The sequence below is a fragment of the Ciconia boyciana genome, chromosome 6, assembly GCF_034638445.1.
Source record: "Ciconia boyciana chromosome 6, ASM3463844v1, whole genome shotgun sequence".
NCBI lineage: Eukaryota > Metazoa > Chordata > Aves > Ciconiiformes > Ciconiidae > Ciconia > Ciconia boyciana.
This window is the reverse complement of record NC_132939.1, coordinates 13,089,012-13,112,712: the sequence shown is the minus strand read 5'-3', so window position 1 is coordinate 13,112,712 and position 23,701 is coordinate 13,089,012. Positions and strand designations below refer to the sequence as shown.

General features: G+C 41.1%; 2 protein-coding genes and 1 long non-coding RNA gene across 6 annotated transcripts in view; 2 read left to right on the top strand and 1 right to left on the bottom strand.

Annotated features, from left to right (window-relative positions):
- ZNF143 (zinc finger protein 143) overlaps positions 1-2,077 on the top strand; it is a 41,991-nt gene extending 39,914 nt beyond the window's left edge. For all 4 annotated transcript variants that reach the window (XM_072864565.1, XM_072864563.1, XM_072864564.1 and 1 more), the window contains one exon: positions 1,331-2,077. In XM_072864565.1, coding sequence (XP_072720666.1) covers positions 1,331-1,414 — 84 coding nt within the window. In that variant the 3' untranslated portion in view covers positions 1,415-2,077. The remainder of the gene's footprint in view (positions 1-1,330) is intronic.
- LOC140653004 (uncharacterized) lies at positions 1,942-11,454 on the bottom strand. The gene is made up of 5 exons (XR_012043004.1): positions 10,264-11,454; positions 9,895-10,035; positions 8,535-8,740; positions 6,718-6,741; positions 1,942-3,900 (listed from the first exon to the last, which is right to left on the bottom strand). It is a non-coding gene; the product is annotated as an uncharacterized lncRNA (long non-coding RNA).
- A 226-nt stretch (positions 11,455-11,680) lies between these two features.
- WEE1 (WEE1 G2 checkpoint kinase) lies at positions 11,681-22,865 on the top strand. The gene is made up of 11 exons (XM_072865505.1): positions 11,681-12,435; positions 14,766-14,974; positions 15,479-15,545; positions 15,629-15,801; positions 16,755-16,876; positions 17,543-17,689; positions 18,082-18,177; positions 18,256-18,341; positions 18,589-18,759; positions 18,850-18,995; positions 21,485-22,865. Exons 1-11 carry the CDS (start codon positions 11,884-11,886, stop codon positions 21,633-21,635), a joined length of 1,920 nt encoding a protein of 639 aa, XP_072721606.1. The 5' UTR covers positions 11,681-11,883; the 3' UTR covers positions 21,636-22,865.
- Positions 22,866-23,701: the final 836 nt, after the last annotated feature.

The following is a 23,701-nucleotide window of genomic DNA, read 5'->3' as shown; positions in this document are numbered from 1 at the left end:
AGAGCAATGAAAGTCGAGAAGCTCTTAATTCTGAACTCCTGTCTTTTGAGCTAAGTTGACAGTAATCAAAACTGCACGTAAGACAAAGCATAGCAGAAGGCAGTTGTTTGCATGAGAGGAAGAAAAAAAAGTAACTTGCACCTTTAGCAGTGTGTCCTTTGAATGAAAAGAAAACATAGGCGCTCTCTGCACATGCCCCTCTTTTGTTCCCAGCAGTGAAGCTTTTGGTGAAGTATCTTTATATTAATTAAACTTAAAATGTACAATACAAATAGAAGAGAGAGAATTCAAAATTAAAATATTATTGTTTCTCTTTTGTACTTTGATACTAATACATGAACCCATTTTGTTTCTAAATACTGATAAAGCCAGCAGCCTGATAACCAGATTGAAGTCCTAAGGAGGTGGTAACAGAGCTCTTCTTGATTTGAGTGGCTCCAGAATGTGATATCCAGTGACTGTAAAAACAAGTTACAAGCGATATTTAGAGCTGTCCCATTAGGTCTATCCATCTGTCAAATAATCTGGTTTTACTTTTCACACTCTCATACATCTTTCTCCTGAGCCAATAGGTAATGGCCAGCTTTACGTTTTTGTTATGTTGTCTTCAGTGTTCCCATCACTGGATGTACATGCACGCACGGTGTACACGTAAAACTCCATGGATTCTTTCACAAAATAGTGTCCAGTTGTCTTTATTCAGGGTTGGTTGATGTTGCTTCTGACAGTGCCAGATACATTGATGGCCTTGTAGTTGCAACTACAAGGTAATTTCCTCTCTAAACTACTGTAGAATCAAACAGTGTCATCATGACTGCTTTTTTTATACAGTCAGGATTCTGCAATAAGTATACACTTTTTACATATATTAATGTCATATAGTGTTCCAAAGAGCTGACTTTCTGCAAGAGAGTTAAGAAAAATGAAGATGTTTGTTTGATTTACCCGTGTTAAAATGTAATTCAACAGCCACCATGACTTTTGAAAGCCTTATCTTAGCTTTGTTATATATGCCAAGTTGAAATATAATCTACTTTGTGTGTCATGAAATGTGTTTACCATGCAGCAGTTCTTTGAAGCAAATTTATTCGGTAGATACATAGAAGCTCAGCTTAATCTGCTATGGGAAGCTATCTTAATTGTCATGCTGATTAGATAGTTGCTAGTATGTATTACCCAGAAGAGGTGTGACAATACTGATCACAGTTATTTGTGCTAACGTATTGATCCATATCTAGATCTTTGGTTTCATCTTTAATTTTTTTTTTTAAACATTTATATCCATATGTAACATTTTTGATTTATTTACGTATAAATGCATTTGTTTCAGCTTGGAGAACAACAGTCTCTGGAAGAAGCCATTAGAATAGCCTCCAGAATACAACAGGGTGAAACACCAGGGATTGATGATTAACTTCTAAAACTGCTACCAGAACAATAGAGTGAAAGGTATTTTATTTTCAATCAACAAAGGTCCATGCCAGCAGCAACCCATAAAAACTTTGAAGTTCCCCGCTCATTGATACTGTGTACACATTTTATGCAAGAGCGAAGAACGTTTTCTAAGTTTTGTGTACATAACCCTTGGAATGGACTGACATCATCTACTTCCAACCGTTGTATATTCAGGAATATGGAATTAGGATTATATAGTAAATTTCCTTGTTACCCTTTTGTCAGATTTCAGACTGGTCTACAAGCAAGTGAAAAATTAAATAGAAGTACTGGAATTAATTTTTAATGTCATGTACAAATAATGAAGGCATTACTGAAGATTTCAAATGTTTAAAATACTGTTAAAAATCATCATTTCAGGAACCCTTACAAGTAATAAAGACAACAAAGCCTTTTAAATTGCATTCCATAAATGGAAAAGTCTTGGATTTTGAGCCTACTGTAAATCTTCGTATTTTGATTTGTTTCATACAGATTTGAATACTCTTTAGATTATCCACCCCATCTGATTCATTGTAAATACAGACTGTTAACGCTGGAAGTGCTAATTATATTATCTTTAAATTGGATTATGTACAAAGGAGAAACTTTGGTTGTTCAATATTAAAGGAAGTAAATCTAATGATTTTGTTTCTTTACATATTTTACTTAAGATGTTACTCTCAAATTATTATGCAATAAAATATAGCAAGATTGTATTGTCTAGATAGGATGATATTGTCATGTGATATACTGTTTTACTTTTTAATGAGACTGAAGTTCAAGTTATTTATTTACGGCCTTGTATAAATTTTTCCAAAGTTTATTTATCATAAACGTAAATTTTTGACATACTAATTTTGATCATAATCCACTGTAGTGTATTAAGTAATTAGTGTTAACAGTTATTTTAAACATTCTAAAACACTACAGGAATGATTAAAATAGTAATTAGTCAACTGATTTTGACTAAAAAGTAAACTACCTGTTTTCAAGAGGAATATTTTCAAATGGTGCATTTGCGGCGTAAGTACAAGTACTAATAGTCTATTTTCAACAGTTCTGAGTGCTTGCTGCTACCATTCAGTACCTAGGATATGCTGATAATCAGTGCTTTTGAAAATCAGGACACAAGTTACTAGAAAAAAGGGATTAATTAATGATGATGTAAGTACAATGCTCCTCTCCACCTATCCTTCTGTAAAGGAAAAAAATCCGTTGTAGATATGTCTAACACATACAGTAAAACGTAACTTTATTTTTTTTTATATGAAAAAGTGTCTTTACTCTTGTCTTGTTAGTAAGCTTGTTAAGCAAGTTAAAATGTTTTGGCTTCATGTAAGATTCAATGCTTATTTTAGATGAGTGTCAAGAGCACTTCTGAAACAGAAGCCTCACCTTTTACCTTCTCAAGGGAAGGATTAAACATCTTCTGGATGAAGTGTTAATCAAGTAATCATTTTATAAGTATTGTGAGGTACACATTTTACATAAAAAAATAAAGTCAATAACTATGTACCTTGAGGTATTTGACCTCAAAAAGGCCAAGTTTGAATATAATTAAGCTAATTTATTGTGCATTACTGTATCAGTGTGGGTTGCAGCCTTTTATGTTTTTTATACAGATGGACAACTGAAAAGTGCAGGGAAAGAATACAGTACTGTGGGATAGATGTGGACAAAGCAAAGACTATTCTCTGGATCCATTACAAAGTAAAACTTGGAAACATTGAGGTTGTCTGTAACTTTTGTATAGGATTGAGGCTGCTTGCTCACTTAGGTGCCAGTTTTCCTGAAGTGTTGTAATTCTTGATATCCCATGGAGATAAATGTACTATGCAAGGAGGATTAATTGCCTGTCAACTAGATCAGTTTCTTAGGACTTACCACCTTTTAGAAATTAAAGATGTATCATTTGACATGAACGTTCAAGGTTTTCTTTCTTAAATTTCATTGCTAATAGTTTCTGGAAACGGTGGCTGGAACAGTGGCTTTGACTTAGCAAAGAAATAACTTCAGTACTTCTCTCGTTTCCCAGGACGTTTTCTGACCACTGTACAAATGTGAGTATTCGCTCCTCTTTCATACTAGTTGGTTTGCTGCAAGGCATTCAGAACTAGCTCAGCCAGGAAAAGCTGCAGTATTTTTAAAATTATTTCTCTTACTGGTATCTTACCAGTTACTCTTGCAAAACTCCCAAGTCAAAGGTTCTGCTTCCATGTTGTGCTAGCAACCCCTATAAAGGAAAACATACTTACTGAATAAATAAGCCAGACTGACTTAGGCTGCTTAGTGTTTAAAGAGAAGCTGAGGTGATTATATGTGTCTTAGCTGTGAGGCCTGTACTCATAACAGACTTCTTGTCAGAGTGGAGAGACCTGTATGATTTTCTGCCCTGCTTCCATTCAGACCGGAGTGGAAGGAGCTGTTTGGTAAGCTGATGCTGCATGTTGGTGTCGGAAGGACCTGTAGTGGAGATTAGACAGGACAAAATTGGGTTAGATAGGAATATTGGTGAAAAGGATTTCAGGAGGAGGAAACAATATGACAAAAAGGATTGGGTGTTTGGCAGTAGAAATCTCTATCCTTTCCCCATAGATTTTACTCCTCTTCTTGAAAGTTCTGCCTCAAAGGAAATGCTTTGGCACACTAGAAGGAAATAATTTGTAAAAGAGGAATCCTAGAAAGTAAAGCAACTCAGTGTATCACTTCCTCTTACAAATTGGCTCCCACATTTCCAGCATTCCCAGTCGCTTTCTTCTTTCAGATCTGAATTCCCGGCCTACACCAACTCCTCCCTTAAAGGAAAAAAAACAAAACCTCTCTAGACTTGGCAGTCAACTTTTCCCTTTTAAATGTTTCTACAGTTTTTTGCCACTGTGGGCTTTGCTTTTCTTTACTGTAGTTCAGTGCCTCTCCTGATAGTAAAAAGAGAAAGGCAATTATTTTCGGTGCTCCAGGCTGATGACCTATTGTGCCAGACACACTAACATAACAATAGGACAGTTTTTACCCTAAAGAGCTAATGCCAAAGCACACATGAATAGGCTGACGCTGGAAGAGTGTGTTTTTATAAGAGTAAATCTTGAAGCCTGACAACAAAGTTGTAAACAGCCATAATCCCTGATGGTATAATTAATCTCAGCAACCAATCACCTGACCGATACCAGAGATATTCAGGCACAGCGTGGGAGAAAAAGCATGTGGTGTCTGCTTAGCACACAAGAGAAGGACAGAACTGATAGTCCAGATAAACAAAATGTCTGAGCTTGGAAGGCAGTTCTTCGTAAATTTTACTCTAGTTCCTAACCCTCATAACTCCTCAAATACTGCCGGGAGTAATTTGTTTGACTGGATGCTCTGGTTTCTCTGATGATCATGCTGTACTAGAATACGGAAAATCACTCTGCATGCTGTGTACTTCTCAGAGTGCAGAGTCAGGGAGCCTTCCCCAGGGACAGGAAGCTATTTAATCGGTATGTAGCCACCAGGAAAAGATGGTATGGAGTAAGGATGTGATCAAGAGTGTTTCTGAATCTGGCAACTTCAGCACTACAGCTGTTGAGGTTAGTCAGATTGCACACCTTAGGTTGATGATACGTTCTACTTACCAAGACGGAGAAGTGCCCTATAACAAACCTATTCCAGTCACTCTTAGTTTGTCATCGAATGAAAACAGTTAACTGTTCTGTAAAATCTTCTGTGTAATTTTCAAATACAGCACAGATGAAATTTCAATCATAGTTCAGTGGGAAGCAAACTGATTTTCTTAAGCAGTAAGGCATTAAGAGACTGGAAATGAAGGGTAACTTGTGTCCTGTTCAATTATTACTTTACAGTTGTTTGGAACTTGAAAAGTATATTTATTCAGCCCGCATAATTTTTCTCTTGAAAAAGACATTAACATGCCTTGTCTTTGCAGATGCATAAATTCAAACTCCAGCTGTTTGTTGATAGTAAGGTACTCCTATTTTTTTGCAAAGCAGTATATATTTAAACACCAGATGCCCCAAAAGTATTTTTTTGCTCCATTGATTAAAAACCTTCCAAAGCTTGGACCCCTATGACAAGAGAACAAAAAATCAAGAGCCACTTTCAGTTCTTGTGTCGTAAATAGTAAACTACGCTCCAAATAAGGCATAGAAACAAGCATTTTTCCTTGTTGTGTTATGTGTATTTTAAAGTGTAGCTTAGGTGTTGCCAGCAGTTTGACATTCCTTTGATGCTGTTTCTCATTCTGCTAGTAAAGTTCACTTGGCCAAAGGAAAATTTAACAATCTAATTAGACCATCACCACTAGCAGTAAGTGGCTGACACCTAACCCTAGCAGCAATGTGATACCAGACTTTTTCAACTGAGGGTTATATTCAAAGCAGACTTTAGTTATCCCAATAAACATACAAGCTTATATCAACAAGCAAGCATTTTGTCCTACACAGTCTGTGTATTTATCTCTAATGGAAATGTGACCCCCTTAAATCCCATCCATCTCAGGTTCTGGAGCAGTAAGAGATTTTTATTTGGATTATTTCTGTTCTGTTTAGATTATTTGAAGCATTTTACTCAAAGGAATGGCAAAACATTTACACTTGCAGGGCACAAGTGGTTGTGCGGAATTTTTTTGATAACAAAAAAGTGTCTTATGTTACTGTCAAAACCCCAGTATTTTACCCTTTCCTTTGTTTAAATCCCTCACCAGCCTTTAGGTTGACTGGCTGCTGTATTTTACTTATTTTCTGGGGAGTTTTAGACTCTCCATCATGTTGCTGCTTGATTCTGTAGTATTTGGCTGCAAGGCTTCTGAGCAGGTAGCTTAGTGAGGCAAGACAAGGAAAAGAGGCTGACTTCCTAACATCTGGCAGGTCTGCTGGCATAACAGAAACTACCACGTGGCTGTAGAAAGCTCTGGAGAAACAACAATGTTCCAAAGCTACATCTCCAGTGGGCTTTTTGCTTTGGTGTAGAGATAATTCAGATTTTAATATAGTTTGTAATGACTGAAAAATGAGAAAGTACAAGAATGGTTTGTGGGACAGATAGGATTAGCTGCTTTTTGTTTTTAAACAGATATATTCAACACAATAAGAGAGATTTTTGAATGTATGTAGGCTCCTGAGGATGGTGTTAGTGGGAAGAAGGTGGCTGAGCTTCTTGAAACTCTTAGTAGGCTTTTATCTTGTTATCTGCATCTCTAAAAAATGTTTGCAAAACGTCTTACCTTAAATGATATGCATAAGAGATTATTAAAATGAATAGTAGTAAATTTGAAAAAAGGCTGAGTACCTCTTCTATGGTTTTGCATGTTCCCTGAAGGAGAAAAAGAAAGAAGGTTAGTGATACTGGTAAATTAGTAGTGACTTTAGTTTCTGTGCATTAGGCATTTTGAGGTTTTTAATTGCAGATACAGAATTTTGACTTCTGTTCTATTCTGATCATTTTAACTTCACTTCAGCACAGGAATGGGTTGTTCTAATTGTATGTTTTCAGTCATGGTAATCATTCTGTCTCTTTAACTTTTAGGATGTTTTGGAGGAAATTTCTGATCTGAATACAACTCTTGGGAACAGATTCTTTTGCCATTTGCTTTGTAAACAGATTTCAAGTGTTAAGAGGCAGACATACAGGCAAAAAGGGAGTCACTAAAAACTGTTAGGAGTGTGTGCTCTCGTAGTCACAGAGAAATAGTGAATTGTACGTGACTGCTTAGCAAAAGCTGTGATTTTTGCAAAAGCAAAACCTGTTATTTTTTAATGTGCCTTGTACATTATAACTTCTGAGTATCTTCAGATCTTCCCTTAAATTCCTGGATTTTGGGCCCAGAAGCTGCTCTTTAGTTCGGGAGGCATCCTACATGCTGTCAAATTCCCCATTCCATTCTCCACCTTGTTCTCTTGCTCTTATTATTTACACTTCCTGGGTGAATACATCCTTGAGAAATGCTCTATCTGCATGCAGACTATAGGCTAAAAAGAGTAAAAGGACTGGCAGCATCAACTACAGGTATGTCTTTGGACACAGAACTCCACCTTTGATGGAGAACTCATTCAACTCTGGACCTTATAATGAAGAGAAAGAGGTTGTCAGCTAACAGCAGCTGTTAGCAGCATGACCACAGATAAACTAATCTTTAAACTCTTCACCTTTAAGCTGTCAGTGGCCTGGAGACATCTCCCAGTTGGCACACTACCACTGAGACCAGTTAGCTCTGTATATGCCAAGTCTTGTGTGAACACTGGAACGCCATCACTGGCACCGGTGACAAGCATGCTGGTCCCTAGGTACCTACTGGAACTGAAGAGAAAAGCCAGGAACAGCACAGATCTGTCCCTGCTCTCGGTTCTCCAGCAACAGCCTTGGCACAAGTGGCTGTAGTGTTTCTGTTTTTCATATAAGCAACTTGACCTTCCTCCTCTTCTGCTTTTTTACTCCATTTACCCTTCTCATAATAAGATGAACTCATCATAGTTTCATTACTATGCTGGCTGATGTAGAATGGGTTTCATCTAGTTTTTGGCAGAACTCTTCCAATTTGATCAAAGTGGTTTTGGGGGACTGCAGACGAACTTGTAAGTGCAGGAAATCCTGACAAGATGACAGTGTACCCACTTCTATGGCAGTTTCCTCTGACAGCTAGACAAATTGGCTGTTGTTCCATTTCTTTCTCATTCATCGTTATTTGGGTTCCCCTGCTACCCACAAAAGAGGGAACAACAGTTTCCCTTGAGCTTGAAAACTACTAGTTAAAAGCAGCTGTTTGTTGAGTGAGTGTCTGCTGCCCCAGATAAGTATTTCTGGTAGCAAAAGCTTCAGTGCACCAGACTGATATACTTAATTTTTAATTTAAACTAAATAAAACCAGAAGCCAATTTTGCAAATATATCCTGAAAACCCTTAAACCACTCAAATTTGTAGGAATATCAGTCAGGCACTGCCTGGACATCAGGTTATGTGCTGTTACATCTATTTGGAGGATCAGGGCTTTAGTTTGCAAGATCTACAGAGGCTCAAAGGTGCAAATTAATCAGCTTCAGAGAATTTGGGATTAGTTTGGCTCGGAGAGTATGGCGCAGCGGAAGCCTGCAGAGCTCTTCCCTGCTCACCTCTCTTCCTCCTGTGATGATGTCCATTGCTAATGTGCTCTCTGTCTAAGGGAATTGGCTCTGCAGTGCTTTTTAGTTAGGCTCTTTATAGGCCTCCCGATGCTAGTTATAGCAGTTGTCATGGTGGACAGGATAGCAGAGTTGCCACGCTCAGTCTGGGGGAAAATCGTCTTCTCTTCAAGACAACTGTTTATGGTCCTGTCAAACTACAGCAAAAGAACAATTGATGCAAATTCAGAACAGCAGATATGTAGAGCATATGAATGCGGCCCTTACATAGCAACTATGCATTTTGTTATAGTTACATATTTATTCAGTACTTCCCTTTCTTATCTGCTCTCAGTTTGGAAATAAACTGTCTTTTAAAACAATTGTGTTACTGTTGTTTCTTTCTTTCTCTATTCCTTTTTTTCTTTCCTCTTGTTCTGTCTTATCTTCAGAAATACTTCCTTCTCTGTACAAACTCTGAATTGTTCCATTTGATTTTGTCCCACTTAAACTGTCCCAGTGATTAGTAATTCATTAGTTAGTCTATACAATAGGGCTTCTGAATTTCAGTTTGCCACTTACCCTCACTAAATGCCTGTGTCTGTAGACTCCAGAAAGCAACACAGCACCAGTTATATTTAGGTTGAGTTTGGGAAGGAAACTGCAGCTTTGACATTTCAGGGGGAGGAATTTATTGAAAGCTTAAATTCTTTAATCTTTTTTAAAGAAAAGGAAACTTCATATATGACTGAAGGAAGCCACAGCTAGTGGCTGGGATGTTTTGAGTCACTTATTAGGAAGTGCTTTGCATCTCCCTCTGTGGGCTATTAATTGAGAAAGAGATGGAGGTTGTGTTTTTTTAATAGCCTTCTCTTACATCATCTGTTCTAAAACTCAAATGCTTCAGTTAGTATTTGCTATACAGTGTATTTCAGTTTTAAAAATTAGTATGTTTAATGGGACATTATTGTTATTCTAAATTACTGCACACCAAGCATGTTTACAGCACTTGGCTTGATGTAGCCGTATCTCTGTAAATGCCGCCCAATCCTATTTTCATAGGTTATGTTGGCTACTTTCAGTTTTCTGAAACTAGTTTTCAGGAGGTTTCCATAATCTCAAAACTTGTGTTCTTGTGGCTCACCACTGCTTGTCCTGTCTTAAGCTTTCAGGCCATTGAAAGTGTGAGAAATACGTAGGGATGTGATATTTAAGCAGAAATGTTTCTATATAGGCCTTACAAAATAAAAGGATAGTGACCCACACGTCTCGAGGTGATGGAGCTCTGAGCAAAACCATTTCACTGCACAGGCATGGGGAGTATGTGTGAGTACAGAGTTATATTAGCCAAATTAATTTAAAATGCTCTTACGTTCATGCAGTGCTGGTGGCATTCACCTGGCGTTCACCAGGGCATTCACAGGCAGTCACCCCCACGCACACTGCTGGTTCAGTCGCTGCAGGGTACCAGTGAGCCGTTGGGGACAGTTGTGCCACCCTGTGTAGCAGCTCTCTGCAAATAAATGGGTATTTTCAGGCAGAAGAGGGTAAAAAAGGAGGAATTGGTAGCAGAAGTGGAGTATGGGACACTAGCATCCCCGTGGTATTTCTTATGTCCCAAAAGCACACAGATTTGGAGAGCGGCAGTCGTGTGAACAGCACCAGTATGAAAAGGGGAGAAAAAAGTATCCCGCTATTTCTGGTTTGGGCCTCAATAGAAATTCTGTCTAAAAATAATTACCTGTTGGAGATACAGGTAGGCAGCAGAAAAGGGCGTCCAAGCCCTGCTGTTGACCACAGCCCTTCCTTCAGTAGCAGGAACATCTGCGCTCCGGCTACAGGAGCTGGAACCACGTCTGAAGTTGCTTCTGAGGCTTCTGCCCATGGACATCAGGGACCAGTGGCCCAGCGACAGGAGATCAGCAAACAATGGAAACATGGTTAAGTACAAACTTCTGTTTTCTATTAACTGAGCCTTATGTGTTTTAGTTCGTTATCTTTGAAGCTTTCAGACTCACAGTCAGACCGTGCTGCTCTCTGTAGAGGTGTCCCATTTGGAGCAGATGAGGTTTTTGTCCTCTGGGTGAGGAGGGGTAGGCTTTGGGGAGGAGGCTGGCCATGGGCATGGGCTGACAGAAGGGGGGCTGTGCCGCAGGGTCCGAGCAACCCATGTGCCCTCAGTTCTCGGGGAAGTGAACCCCTGGTGCTACCTGCACGTCCAGGGGATAGTGTGCCTGCCCAGAGAGCCTGGGGAAGCAGAGAGAAACTCAACAGGGATACACACCTGGCTTTCTTCAGGTTGTTCAGGGCTCCTGTGGCTGGAAAAACCTGGTTTTTTCAAGACCTTTGTTACCCAAGGGGTTCATTTTAAGGTGATTTGGTACAGGAGAGAGATTGGTGGGTTTATTTGTTGGGTTACACTTCATCAAAGTGATATGAGACAGAAAATGAAGCTGAGAAGCTAAGTTGTGGCACCTGTAGGGATACAGCCTATCTCATAAACGGCATCCACTGTAAATCACATTTGCCACGCTGGGACTTTTGGTTCGTTTGGAAGTGTCTTGTAGGAGTTATCCTTAACAGCATGGGGTGCTGTATTTGAGGATCCCGTGTTTCTGACTGCATTTTAAATCACGTGAATCATTTGGAATGTATTAATTTTTTGGTTTAGCTAAAAAAGGCCATCTTTAACTGGCCTAAAAGGAGTTATTGTTTGCAGGCACGTGAAATGGGAGTTTTTGCGCACTCTTCTAGCAACCGAACGGGAGCAAAACAACCTTGCTATGAAGCAGGAGCTGCACCCTCAGAAGGGCAGCGCGCGGCCCGCCTCGGCCGGGCTGAGCAGCCCGGGGTCCCCGCCCGTCCAACGCGGGCGGTACCAGGCCGGGCCAAGCCGGGCGTCCCCGGGGCTCCGCCGCCGCCGCCGCTGGGCGGGGCCGCACCCCCGTGCTAAGATGGCGCCTCGCCCGCGCCTCACCCGGCAGACACGTACGTGTGGCCGCCCCAGGGCCGGTTTCGGGTGGCGAGCCCCGCCCCCCTCCCGCCCCCTCCGCCCGCACTGCTCGCGGCGTTCGCGCCAAAGCGCCCCGTGACGCGGCCGTGTGTAGCTTCGCCCCCGCCCTCCGTGTTTTCAAACCGAGTGGGCGGGCGTGATTGGCTGGCGTGCGCGCCACGTGACTAACGGTCGCGGGAAAGCCGCGGAGTCCGAACAGCGCGAGGCGAGCCGTGCCCGGGGGCAGCGCCGTGCGGAGCCGCCGCCGCACCCAGGGGCACAGCGCGCCGAAGGGACGCGGGGCAGCGCAGCGACAGCGGGCGCGGCGCGGCCGGGTTCGGCCGTGAGCGGGGCTCGCAGCGAGCCGCCATGAGCTTTCTGAGCTTGCAGCAGGCGGCGCCGCCGCGGCGGGTCTCGGCCCGGCGGGCGGCCGCCCCGATCCGGCAGAAGCTGCTGTTCCTGAGCGGCCACAGCGACTGCGAGGAGGAGGAGGAGGACGAGGAGGAGGAAGGCGGCAGCAGCGGCAACAGCACCGGCGGGGACTCTGCCTTCCAGGAGGCGGACTCGCCGCTCTCGGCGGCTCGCACTCCGGCGCGGGGCGACCCGCCCCTGCTGGAGGAGGAGGAGGAGATGGAGCCAGCGGCGGCGCCGCTGCCGGACGAGGGGGACTCGTGGGAGGAGGAGGGATTCGGCTCCTCTCCGGTGAAGTCGCCCGGAGCCTATTTTATGGCCGGCTCGCCCTCGCCGCCGCCCCCTTACAAGGGCCGCCGCTACTGCGGGCGCTCCCCGCCGCACCCGGCAGCGAGCGGTTACCGGGTGCGTAGCGAGGAGCCCAGCTCGCCGCTGCCCGACTACCCCGGCACCCCGCCTCACAAGACCTTCCGCAAGCTGCGCCTCTTCGACACGCCGCACACCCCCAAGGTGAGGCACCCGCCCCGGCGCCGGAGCGCTCCGCCGCGCTGCGGGGCCCCCTGCCCGGGGAGAGGGCGGAGGGGGGGTGCTGGGCCGGCCAGGGCTCGGCGGGAGGCGCCGCGCCGCGTCCGGCGGTTGAAATGCGGAGGTTAGGGGGCGGCGGGGGCCCGGGTCCGGGCGGGGTCGCCGCCCGCCCCGCGAGCCGCTTGCACCACCCCTCCTGCCCGCAACGGCAAGTTGGCGTCTGCCCCGGGACCTGCCCACAGCCCATCCGTTACGGTTATGTAACCCGCGGGGGGCGACGCTCCGCCCGCGCCGCTGCCCGGCCGGCCGCTCGCGCTCCGCGCGCCGGTGGGCCCGGCGCGGGGGGGAGGGGGAAGGGGCGGGCGGCTGCGGGCGCCGCGTTGAAGGCCGGGGAGGCGCCGCCGTTCCGCGTGGCTCCCTCAGCTCGGCTGGTGGTCGCCCGCGGGGCCCAGGCGGGCGCCGTTCGGTTCCCTCCGCAGCCCGCGCTGCCTGCGGATGGGCCGTGGCCTGGGGGAACGGGGAAGCGAAAGCAGTACCGCGCCCCCCAGTCGTGCGTTTTGGCCCGTAGGGTACCTGGGGGCGTGGAACAGTCCCCCCTTATGTACACGAAACACATACAGATAAATACGTTTTTACATTTTTTTTATATATAAGTGCCCTGCTTTTGGTGTATTTTGTGGAAAAGATTTTTTAAAAGGTGAATATTAAACTCTTAAAATAAATGTTCTAGTGTCGTGTGGGCATTTGTACCCTTATAACCAGAAAGTTAAAGCTTGAATTGGAATTTGCTCCTGCGTGTCTGTCAGTAAGTTGGTATGTCTTGTTTGAGTACGACTGTTGTACCGTATGCCAGTGTAAGTTCAGTGTCTGCAGTCTTCTGCATCAAATGTAAAAGGCTATTTGAGTAGCCGATGCTGTTAAACTGATGGATTTGAAATCTTATAGGGATAGGTAACTCTTAACTCTGTCAGTAACAGATTTTTGGAAGGCATTTCAACTTTGGAACTCGACACTCATGTAAAATACCGTATAGTGAATTTAAATCTAGTGATAATAGGCTTGCTTTCTTCATTACTTTTCATATAGCCCTTCAGAAGTAATCCAGGGATAATCCCCGGGGATAATCTCCCAGGGGTCTATAGTCTATAGATTGAAAACAACTGACTTAAGGTGTGAGGAAGGCAACCTTGTTAATTGGTTTTCTACAGCTTCCATCTCGCATGAGGTTTTGCTGGTAGAAATCAGTGGTACACGTTTGGAAATAGTAAAATTGGTGATGATCTTGTACCGAGTTAGGAGCAGATGCTTTAGAGATGCAAGAGTCTTGTGGATTGTGATGCTAAAAACAAGGCTTCACTGCCGTTCAGTGGGGTTCTTAAATTAGGTGCTCAAATTCTACGTGGGTTATCACGGAGAGGTTATCTTTGGTATCTGGAAGAATCAGTTGGTTAAGGTATCCAGTGGAAGTACTGAAATGTGTGTTGAGACGCACAGTGACTTAAAGGTGTTCACCTAGTCGGGATTTGGGGGGTGCAGTTGAGATTCCCAAGTATCAGCCTTCTTTCCTCTGGTGGTTTAGGCTTTAGGTATGTCAATTCTTTATTTCGTAAGGTGTTGCTAGGATAAGGCAATAGTCCTGCTTGTGATCCAGTAGGTCAGTCGGTGGCATCCTCGCCAAGATGTAGGAGACTCGGGTGCAAACTTCCCTACCTAAGTGGGAGAGGTTTCATCATGTGCCTGGAAAATGCCTGGTCTGACAAATTACCACCCAAAAGATCTGTTTTGGATATTGAACAACAGTGCTGTTAATTCTTGAGCAATTCTTTGGAGGCTCATGAAGAGGCATCTGTGAATCACTATTAAATCTTTTATTTACTTATTTTTTTAGCTTGCCACCTAAATTTGTAGTCGCCAAAGATAATTTCCGATGTCTGATCTAACTTCCATATCTTGTATGTGAAAATCATGGTGATATAGCACAGGATGGTCCATGAGTTTCATCTGTCCAAGAAGTTAAGGTGATGACATGATTAAAGACAGAAAACCACTGCTCTCATAATCTCTCCTGTCTTTTAAAAACTATTTTAACATTCAGTGTTTCCTTTAACTGTTTTTGTGTGGAGTATAAAGCCTAATAGTTTCTTTGGAATTCTTTTTGATGGAAATGCAGGTATTTAAACAACTCATGCTAACTTTGATTAGACAGTACAGTAATGATGGCTTTCAAGCATGACCTGACTATTTGTGTCTAAAGCAATATTGAGGTTATAAATGTCTTTTTTTTTTGTCCTTTTGTTTTTTTTAAATAAATACAGAGTTTGCTTTCTAAAGCACAAGGAATAGGCTCCAGCTCAGTAAAACTTCGAGGGGGCTCTCTATTTATGAATGTTGGGAAATCGGAGAAGCAAGAAGAAGATATTAGACAAACACCTCATGTGAACATTAATCCCTTCACTCCCGATTCCCTGTTCCTTCACAACTCGGAAGGAAAATGTCGTAGGAGGAAGAGAACGCACTGGAATGAGTGAGTAACTTGTATCTTCCTTTAAGATTATCCTTAGAATGACTTTTAGCTGCAAAAGTTTGTTACAAATTGCTTCTGTGGAAGTTTTTTTCCTTGCAAATCTGTTAGTGATGCATAATATAGCTCTTAAAGTATCTGCTTTGAGATGCATGATATTATGAAATAACCATTTAGCACTAGATCTTTTGATCAGTATACAGAGAGGATAGACTAGGCCGTGTCCTACAGTCTTTTTACCTGACTGAATGAGCTATGCACACAGTCTTTTCTTGAGGAGGGAAAAACACATTATAAATACTAGTATGAAACACGAAGAAAGAAATGACAAAGGTATTAGCATGGTACCTTTATTTTATGAGTTTGCGCTTACAAATGTCTAGCGTTCATTAGTTAACTTAGGTAGAATGGGAGAATTAGATCTCAGAAAAATCAACAGCTGCTAGACTTCAGTTTTTAAGTTTACTTAAGCCATATTACTTCTGCAAAAGTAACTGTGAATTTCAGCTCTTGTGGAGAGGACATGGAAGCAAGTGATGGAGAGCCTGAAGATGAAACTATCAGACCTGCTAAGGTAATTAATCTTTAGAATTGGATACTAAGTTTGGCAGTCTGTGTATCTGCAGATCTAAGTATTTTCCTTTCTAATCTTTGCAGAGGATAACAATAACGGAAAGTAATATGAAGTCACGGTATGCAACCGAATTTCATGAGTTGGAGAAGATTGGATCTGGTGAATTCGGTTCTGTGTTTAAATGTGTGAAGAGGCTTGATGGCTGTATTTATGCAATAAAGCGATCCAAGAAGCCCTTAGCTGGCTCAGTGGATGAGTGAGTATTTCCTGCTATTAGAAGTTAAAAGTCACTTCTTGGTGCTTTTTCCTCCCATGTCTTTTTGTATCAGTGTCTAGAGAAGGCATTTAAGAGAAAAGTGTAAATATACATGAATTAAATGTAAAACAGATACAATTTTGAAGTCACTTTACTTCCTTCCCACACCTCCCCCTCCCCGAATACTGTGCAATACTAGGGAGGAAAGGCTACTGGGCCTTTCTCCTAGCAGACTATTGTCCCAATATTCTGTGTGGAAACGGGTTGTTCTCGTCTGGAAAGTAAGAATAATGCTTACTTGCATTAATGGCGGGAGGGACTATAGGAGTAAACTGTGCAGTGATGATCCTTTGAGATATGAAAGGAAGGCAGTATTCCCAACTAGGTCCTCATCCTCGTCATCTTGAGTGATATGCAGATTAGTTAAGTCAGTTTAGGGGTATTTTTTGGCATTTGTGAATGAGCCTGTGATTCGTGACTTTTTCCCCCACTGTTTTAATAGTTATAATATAAAACTCCACAAGTTTGAGTTGCTCAAAATTGCATACCAGAACTTATGAGAAGTTAGGAATGTTGAGGCCAGTCATACTCCTGGCTTATGATCATCATTAGTTTTTTTCCTAAAACTTCAGTGATGCTTCTCAAAGCTTGCTGCTGCTGGTTGGAAAGTATGTACTGGAAGTGGCAGGTTCCTTGAGAATTATCTGCAACAAAACCTGTTTTTTGATGTTCCGTGTACTTAGTCTTTTAATACAAAGTAAAGTATTTTAGCTGTTTGGATATAAATACAAATCTACCTTAAGGTGCCACAGAACTGAATATGAAGATTTTAATTGGAAACCTGAACTGGCAGAGGGGCATGATAGTATAATAAGTGTTTCTATCAAGCTGAAATTAGACTAATTTCATCTCATAATATTCTTGTGTGCTGTTACTTTTTGTGACTGTAATAGGCAAAATGCTTTAAGAGAGGTCTATGCACATGCAGTTCTGGGACAGCATTCTCATGTAGTGAGATACTACTCTGCATGGGCGGAAGATGATCATATGCTTATACAGAATGAATATTGCAATGGTAAGTAAAGTTGATCGCTTGTTCTGAACTTGCTTTCAAAAAAATCTAATTTTTGAAGATATACAGGTATCTCCACAAATCCCTAGCACTAGTTAGGAGTTGATTGTCCTACACATAGCTCATACCATCATTGTCTCAAATGTGTCTTATGTTCCTTTCTGTTGGAAAAGGCGTATCAGATACGTGAAACAAAGATTATACAAAATTGCAGACTAAGTCTTAAGTGTTCAAGAATATTGGAAGTACAGAAAGGCATTTGCAAGCGGCAAAACTGTTCTTTCTTCTGTACAATAGTACAAGCTGGAATAGAGAAAATTACCAGAGAGTTTCCTTTAACAAGGGAGGTGGACCTGATTTCTGAAGTTTTTTGCTATGGTTGATACCCTGCCAGAGATTTGGAAGAGGGAGAGAGGTCTTTTCCCTTGTGTTGGTGTCCTGTTAATTTGCACAACTATAGCAGAAAAATAATTTTGTTATATTACATGGCTATAAAGAGGGGATACAGCACTAGATTTTACACTTCTTATGTATCATCAGCAAGTTCTTGGTGATATATTCACTGTTAATTTTGGAAGCCAGTTGTACTTACTTTTGGAAGCAAGTTGTCATTACTCTGTCAACTGTTTGATGTAAAATAAATAGTTGTTTTCTTTAATGTTGTTTTAGGTGGCAGTTTAGCAGATGCCATAAGTGAAAATTACAGGAATATGCGTTATTTTACTGAACCAGAACTGAAGGACCTGCTACTTCAGGTGGCTCGAGGCTTAAAGTACATTCATTCAATGTCACTGGTACACATGGATATCAAACCTAGTAAGTTTTTAAACTGCTTTACTCTGTATTGACAACTTCCTCAGTTAATTTAATCTGCTGTAGAAAAATGAGCAGTTTAGCCCCACCTTACTAACTGTAAATTCTTCACTGAAGTTCTAAATAGCAGTACAAAGAAGTCAGTTATAAAATTGGCTAGCAAACTTAAACTGTTGTTGAGTTTATCTTGGGTCCTTTTTGTGTAATTGACTCTACTTGTATAACACTTGGCTCCCCTCCCAGCAGAGGGGCCAGAGCGAGTAAGTTTCTCACTCTAGAAATTGGGTATGTATACAACTAAAACTTCTGTGTGGCTAAAGCAAACTGTAATGAAACTAGATGAAGTAGAAACTGGACACAAGTGTTTTGTTTTTTAACAATTTGCTCTTTTTCAGGTAATATTTTCATATCTAGGACATCAGTCCCGAGTACAACTGCAGAAGAAGGTGATGATGACGACTGGTCGTCTAATAGAGTCATATTTAAAATAGGTGAGAAGCAGCACACTTGTGCTCAAAAGAATTGCATTGTCTATTTGTTTTCTGAAAAATAACTTTTTCTTTTTGCAGGTGACCTTGGTCATGTAACTCGAGTATCTAGTCCACAAGTGGAGGAAGGTGATAGCCGTTTTCTTGCAAATGAAGTCCTACAAGAGGTAACTGTTCTGTTTGTGGAAAATAGTGATGTTAGGTCTGCATGCTGTTTTCGTTAATGAGTTGCTGTCTGCCATCTCCTTGCTGGAGGAGAAACTTCCTAAATGGTATCCCCTTGAACACTGGTAGTTCTTAAAGGGGATTGTGATATTGTGGATGTGTTCAGTGCTGAATAGTTTAGCTGTCTGTTAGATTTCTTCTTACACTGGATGGTATGTGTAGTAAATGTATTTTTCTTTATTTTTCAAGAACTACACTCATTTGCCAAAAGCAGATATTTTTGCTCTTGCTCTGACTGTTGTCTGTGCTGCTGGGGCTGAACCACTTCCAACTAATGGGGACCAATGGCATGAAATTCGACAAGGAAAGCTACCTAGAATACCACAAGTGCTTTCTCAAGAATTACTAGACTTGCTGAAAGTAAGAACTCTTATACCAGTGGCTCACTGATTAGTGTAATTTACTGTATTACTCGTCTTAACTAGAATGCCTTATTCTCTTTTTTCCAAGGTTATGATTAATCCTGATCCAGAGAAAAGGCCTTCAGCTGTGGCACTAGTCAAGCATTCAGTGCTTCTCTCTGCCGCAAAAAAGAGTGCAGAGCAGCTCCGGATAGAACTGAATGCTGAAAAATTCAAAAACTCGCTCTTGCAGAAGTAAGTAGCTCCTTGGGGTCCTTAAATATAACTTAATTTCTAATGGGTTTTCATCTGATGGTAGAGTGATGATAAAATAGGGCTGTCCTTGTTTCTGTATGAGGTCCACAAATCTGTATGCATGTACATCCCCGAGAGTACAAAGTGGGTTATGTAACTTTAAAAGGAACTTTCTCCATAGAAGGAACTTCTTGAACACTCTAAGGGAATCTCAACTACACTATTAGTATTCAAGGCATACAAAGCATTACAGTTTAAAAAAATGTTTCAAGCATAATGCGTACTTTTGTGACATGTATAGTGTAACTTACATCTCTGTGATTTGAGTCTGTGTTTTCCTAGGTCATCTGTACTTTGAAATGTGTTGGAAAACATGGCTTAAATGAGCTGGTTTGAACTTAAATGAAACAGCACATCAGGAGTGTGTTTGGACTAATTTGATTTGTACACAGCGGTGTTATTAGGTTACCAAAGAATCATTTGTATTGGGAGGTCATCTTGTCCTACTCCTTGCTCTCAAACACTCAACTCTGAATTAAACCTTTGAAGAAGAGATTCCCTTTAGGAAAGTCTGATTTCTGCTTAAGTTTCAGAGAAGGACTTAGTAAGTTAAGAAGCAATCATGCGAATCTTTCACTGCAGTTAACTTTGCATGTATTATGCATAACAAACAGGCTTTTATGAGAGAATGGAGAACACCGATTACTTTCTGACTGGCTCGTCTTGAATGAAGATGTTAACTTAGCATTTGGATTCTCTCCATTGCTATCTGCTTATCTTGCCATTGCTACAGTCTGAATGTAGCCCAACTTGCCATTTTAGATGGTTATCTCTATAATCTTAGGAATTACACTGACCGCAGAAAGAATCATTTGACAGTTTGTGCAGGTTATTCAAGGACAGATTTGCTGAGGTAACTTGCTTGCTTGTATAAAGACAACATATTTTTGTATTATGTGAAAGGGGAAGTTGGCAAAGCTAATATTTTGTGAAGACTACTTCTGGCATGGCCACAAGTATGGTACATCCTTATAAAATACAACTGTAAATCCAAGATTGATTGAAAAAGAACACTTATCCACAGTAATTTTTAATGTTGTGTGGGATAGTGTTCCATAAAATAGTTCAGGTAGGTATATTTGTTTTACTTTGTTTTTTTTTAACACTCCTGCATTTGACCCACTTAAGATACAACTTGTGTATATAAGTTATCATCAGTGAAAGGAATCCTTGTAAGGAAACTCAACTTTTCTACTGTGTTGTCTTCTTTAGAGGAAGGAAGAATTCAAGATTAGACTTCTAGGGAAGAAGGGAAGTATATTGTAAAACTTAAATTTCCTGGTAATGGTGTGGTGAGTGTACACATGTGTGTGCATTTGTGACTGACGTTCAGTCTTTAGGGAAGATGACTAAAATTGATTGCATTCTCTTGCAGTGAACTGACACAGTGATAACGTGGGGAGGATTAGATGGGGCATGGGTGTTAATGAATAATACTTTGGCTTAGAAGAATGGGAGTAGCTTATTAAACTAAAACATGTAACTTAAATACACCTACACCAATATGCAGCAAGCTTGTAAAATTTGATCTTGCTTTGGAGTCCAAATGTGAAGTGAGATTACAAATACTAGTTCTTACAGTAGAGAAAGTTCTTTGAGGGATAGTTTAGGATAGGAAAAGGAAAAAAGTATGGGGGCAATCCTTATACTTAGCCATATGTCAGCATTTAAGGAAAGGAGAAAAAGGGGTGTGTGGGGAAACCCTTGATAAAGCTAACTTTGCTCTTTAGTCAGAATGTTTCATAGTTTTATCCTGAGTTTTAGTTAACTTCGTCCTCAGACTGAGTATTGGTAATTCTCTGAAACAGAATAGTTGACAGAATGTTGCACGGGGACAATGGCCTGTGCTACCTTCAGTGACTCAGCCTTGAAGTTTTGGGCTCAAATTTTTATGTTAGACAAAAAAGATTTAGGTGGTGATAAGCTTTTGATGTGGGCATGCAAAAGGAAAAGGATGCTTTCTGAGTTGTCTGTTGCCAGTTATGTTCATCTAAGTGTGTGTCTGTCTGAATCTTCTAGAGAAGTTCAGCTGTGGCCGAATGCTTCATTTGGGCAAACCTCAGTAATTGGCTCTTCAGTGATTTATCATACAGCTTGTACTAGAAAGTAAACAGCATCCTACTGTGTTCTGGTAATTGAAGTGTTGAGCTGCTTATAAAAGGCTGGATATAAAAATCTGAGTTGTGTGAATTTTGTCATTTCCTTCCCTTGTTCAAATGAAAGAACATCTAGACAAGTAACGAACATCCCACTTCTGTCCTCTGGGTTGTAAACAGGTGGATGCAAATGATAATGGTCTTAGCATGACCTAAATTGACAGCAAGTCTTAAGTTCTGAACTGCTGTGTAATTCATTTGAAATGCTCTTGCTATGATACGCCTGTAGTCCTTACTGATACCATTGCGTGTGACTCTCTCACTGTCTTGCAGAGAGCTGAAGAAGGCACAGATGGCAAAGGCTGCAGCTGAGGAGCGAGCACTGTTCACTGACAGAATGACAACTAGATCTACAACACAAAACAGACCATCTCGACTCATTGGAAAGAAAATGAACCGCTCAGTTAGTCTTACTATATACTAACTATGAAGTCTAAAAGAACTACTGAGGATGGCTATAGCATCTCTGCTGGACTGAAGCCTAAGGAATTGAAGAAAGCATTCAATTCCTGGTTTCTTGTCCTGTCTTTGATCAGTGTCACTAGTTTTACAGGAATTGCTTCTGGGTTTTTATTTGTACAATATGGCTGATGAGCTGTATTAACCATTTGAGTTAATGGACTCAGTTACTATCTTGTCTATAGAGGATCCTGGATGTTAATCCGTAAGCCTTTCAGTTACACTGTTAGATGTTACATCGTCCCAGGGTTAACCACTATAGTGGTGTGCTGCTTTGTAGTGTTACGGCATTGTAATAAGAAGTAATATCCCTAATGATCTCTAAGAAGGAGGGAGGGGGCCTTGCTTTGATAGTTACTGATTTTTGTGGAGCAGAGGGGAATACATTTTGAAAGACAGGCTTTAAGGCCACCTACGCTCAATGTACCTGATGTCAGGTAGACTTTTTTTGTGAATTTTATTTGTATATTCAACTGGGAGCACTTTGTAGGCATTGCATAAACCACAGCTTAGAAACCTGTGGAATTAAGTGCCATGTGGAACTGCTGCTATTTTTAGTTTGTTGTCCTCGCTGTAAACTGTAGCATTAAAACAATCATTATTGTGTTAATAGGCTTCTTGTTAAAACAATTACGTGAAACAAATCTAAGCTGCATTTTAGTGAAGGCAGCATTTTTCTCTCAAAGCTAGTGCATTGTGAAATAATGCACCAATTTAATATTTGGACTCTGTATTAGTGTAGTGCAATTGTTAATGTCTTGGCTATTGATGTTTTGTAATTCTTTCTAATAAGGTTCTCTAAATGTTGGTGTTCTCTTCAGTTGTCCATTCTTGAGGCTATTGTATATTTTTTTTATGTTGGAGTACTTGTAAATAATTGTTTAGTGTAAGTGTTCAGGTTGTTCTTCATGGTTTATGTACATAAGTTTGATCGTGCTTATAGTATACTATACTGAAACTGCAGTCTGAGATGCCAACAGACAAAGCTTAACTATTCAGTTTTAACTTCCAAAATGAACAGAATGTGGCCATCAGAACCTGTACTGATGTTGGACCTAGGCTGACAGATGTTGCTAAAAAATAGAACTGTTCTAATTACTGGCTTGTCTCTTAATTTTAGTTTAAACAATGTTTCCCATTTGTGCTCTATTTGTTCTTATTAGTGTTGAATTTGAATATTAAAGTTAAAAGTTTTGTTTAATATTGTCTAACACTTATTTAACTCTATAGTTGTGGAAATAAAATATTGAGTCAGGAATACACTATAGCAAGTCTTGATTAGATCTGCTTCCTGCTCCTGTGTAATGCTTGTGGTTCCCTCTCATGAGAGTGGGACTGAGATCATACTCGCTGATAGTTAGGAGAGAAGCACCACAGTCTGTGCGTTAGTATCTATAGCAGTCTGTTTCTACAGCTTCAGAAATGGTACTGCATGTTGGAAAGATGAAGCCCCTGGAAGATTTGAAGTGGAACCCATGACTGTGAAGACGGAGGACTAGATGAAACTATGTGAAGAAAGACCTGGGTCTGAGGTAAGGAGGAACACTCATTAATTGCTGAGAATGGGAAGAGAACTGTTATTTAGAAGTTGGGAAGAAAACTGGGAGGAATTGGAATAGTCTAGGGAACACAATAACAGCATGTTCTGTGGCACGGATGCGAAATATTTATGCATTTGTACTCTACCTCATGTAAAGGAGAGAGATACGGTAAAATTAATAAAGGCCTAATAGATTAGTCTATTGGGGAAGCTTTTACATTGCTTTAATAAAGAGTTGCAGGTGACTATCAGAGAAGCTGTATGTGAATGGAATGGACTATCATAAAATTTAACTTTGCAATTAGCAAATGAAAACTGCGAAGTATTTTTATTTGTAAGAGGTCTCTGCTATTCATATATGACAGTGAAATTCAGAGGCTTGGTTTAGGTAACTATTCTCTGAATATGCAGTTCGCATCAGTAAAAACTGATAGACTGGAATACCTTTTAAGTTTTTACTTTGTATGATAGTCCTGTCTTGTTTGTGAGAG

Coding starts and splice junctions, on each gene's coding strand:
- WEE1 (XM_072865505.1), top strand. CDS start 11,884: ATGAGCTTTCTGAGCTTGCAGCAGGCGGCGCCGCCGCGGCGGGTCTCG. Junction 16,877..17,542: donor ACAGAATGAATATTGCAATG/GTAAGTAAAGTT, acceptor ATGTTGTTTTAG/GTGGCAGTTTAGCAGATGCC. Junction 18,178..18,255: donor TAGAGTCATATTTAAAATAG/GTGAGAAGCAGC, acceptor TTCTTTTTGCAG/GTGACCTTGGTCATGTAACT.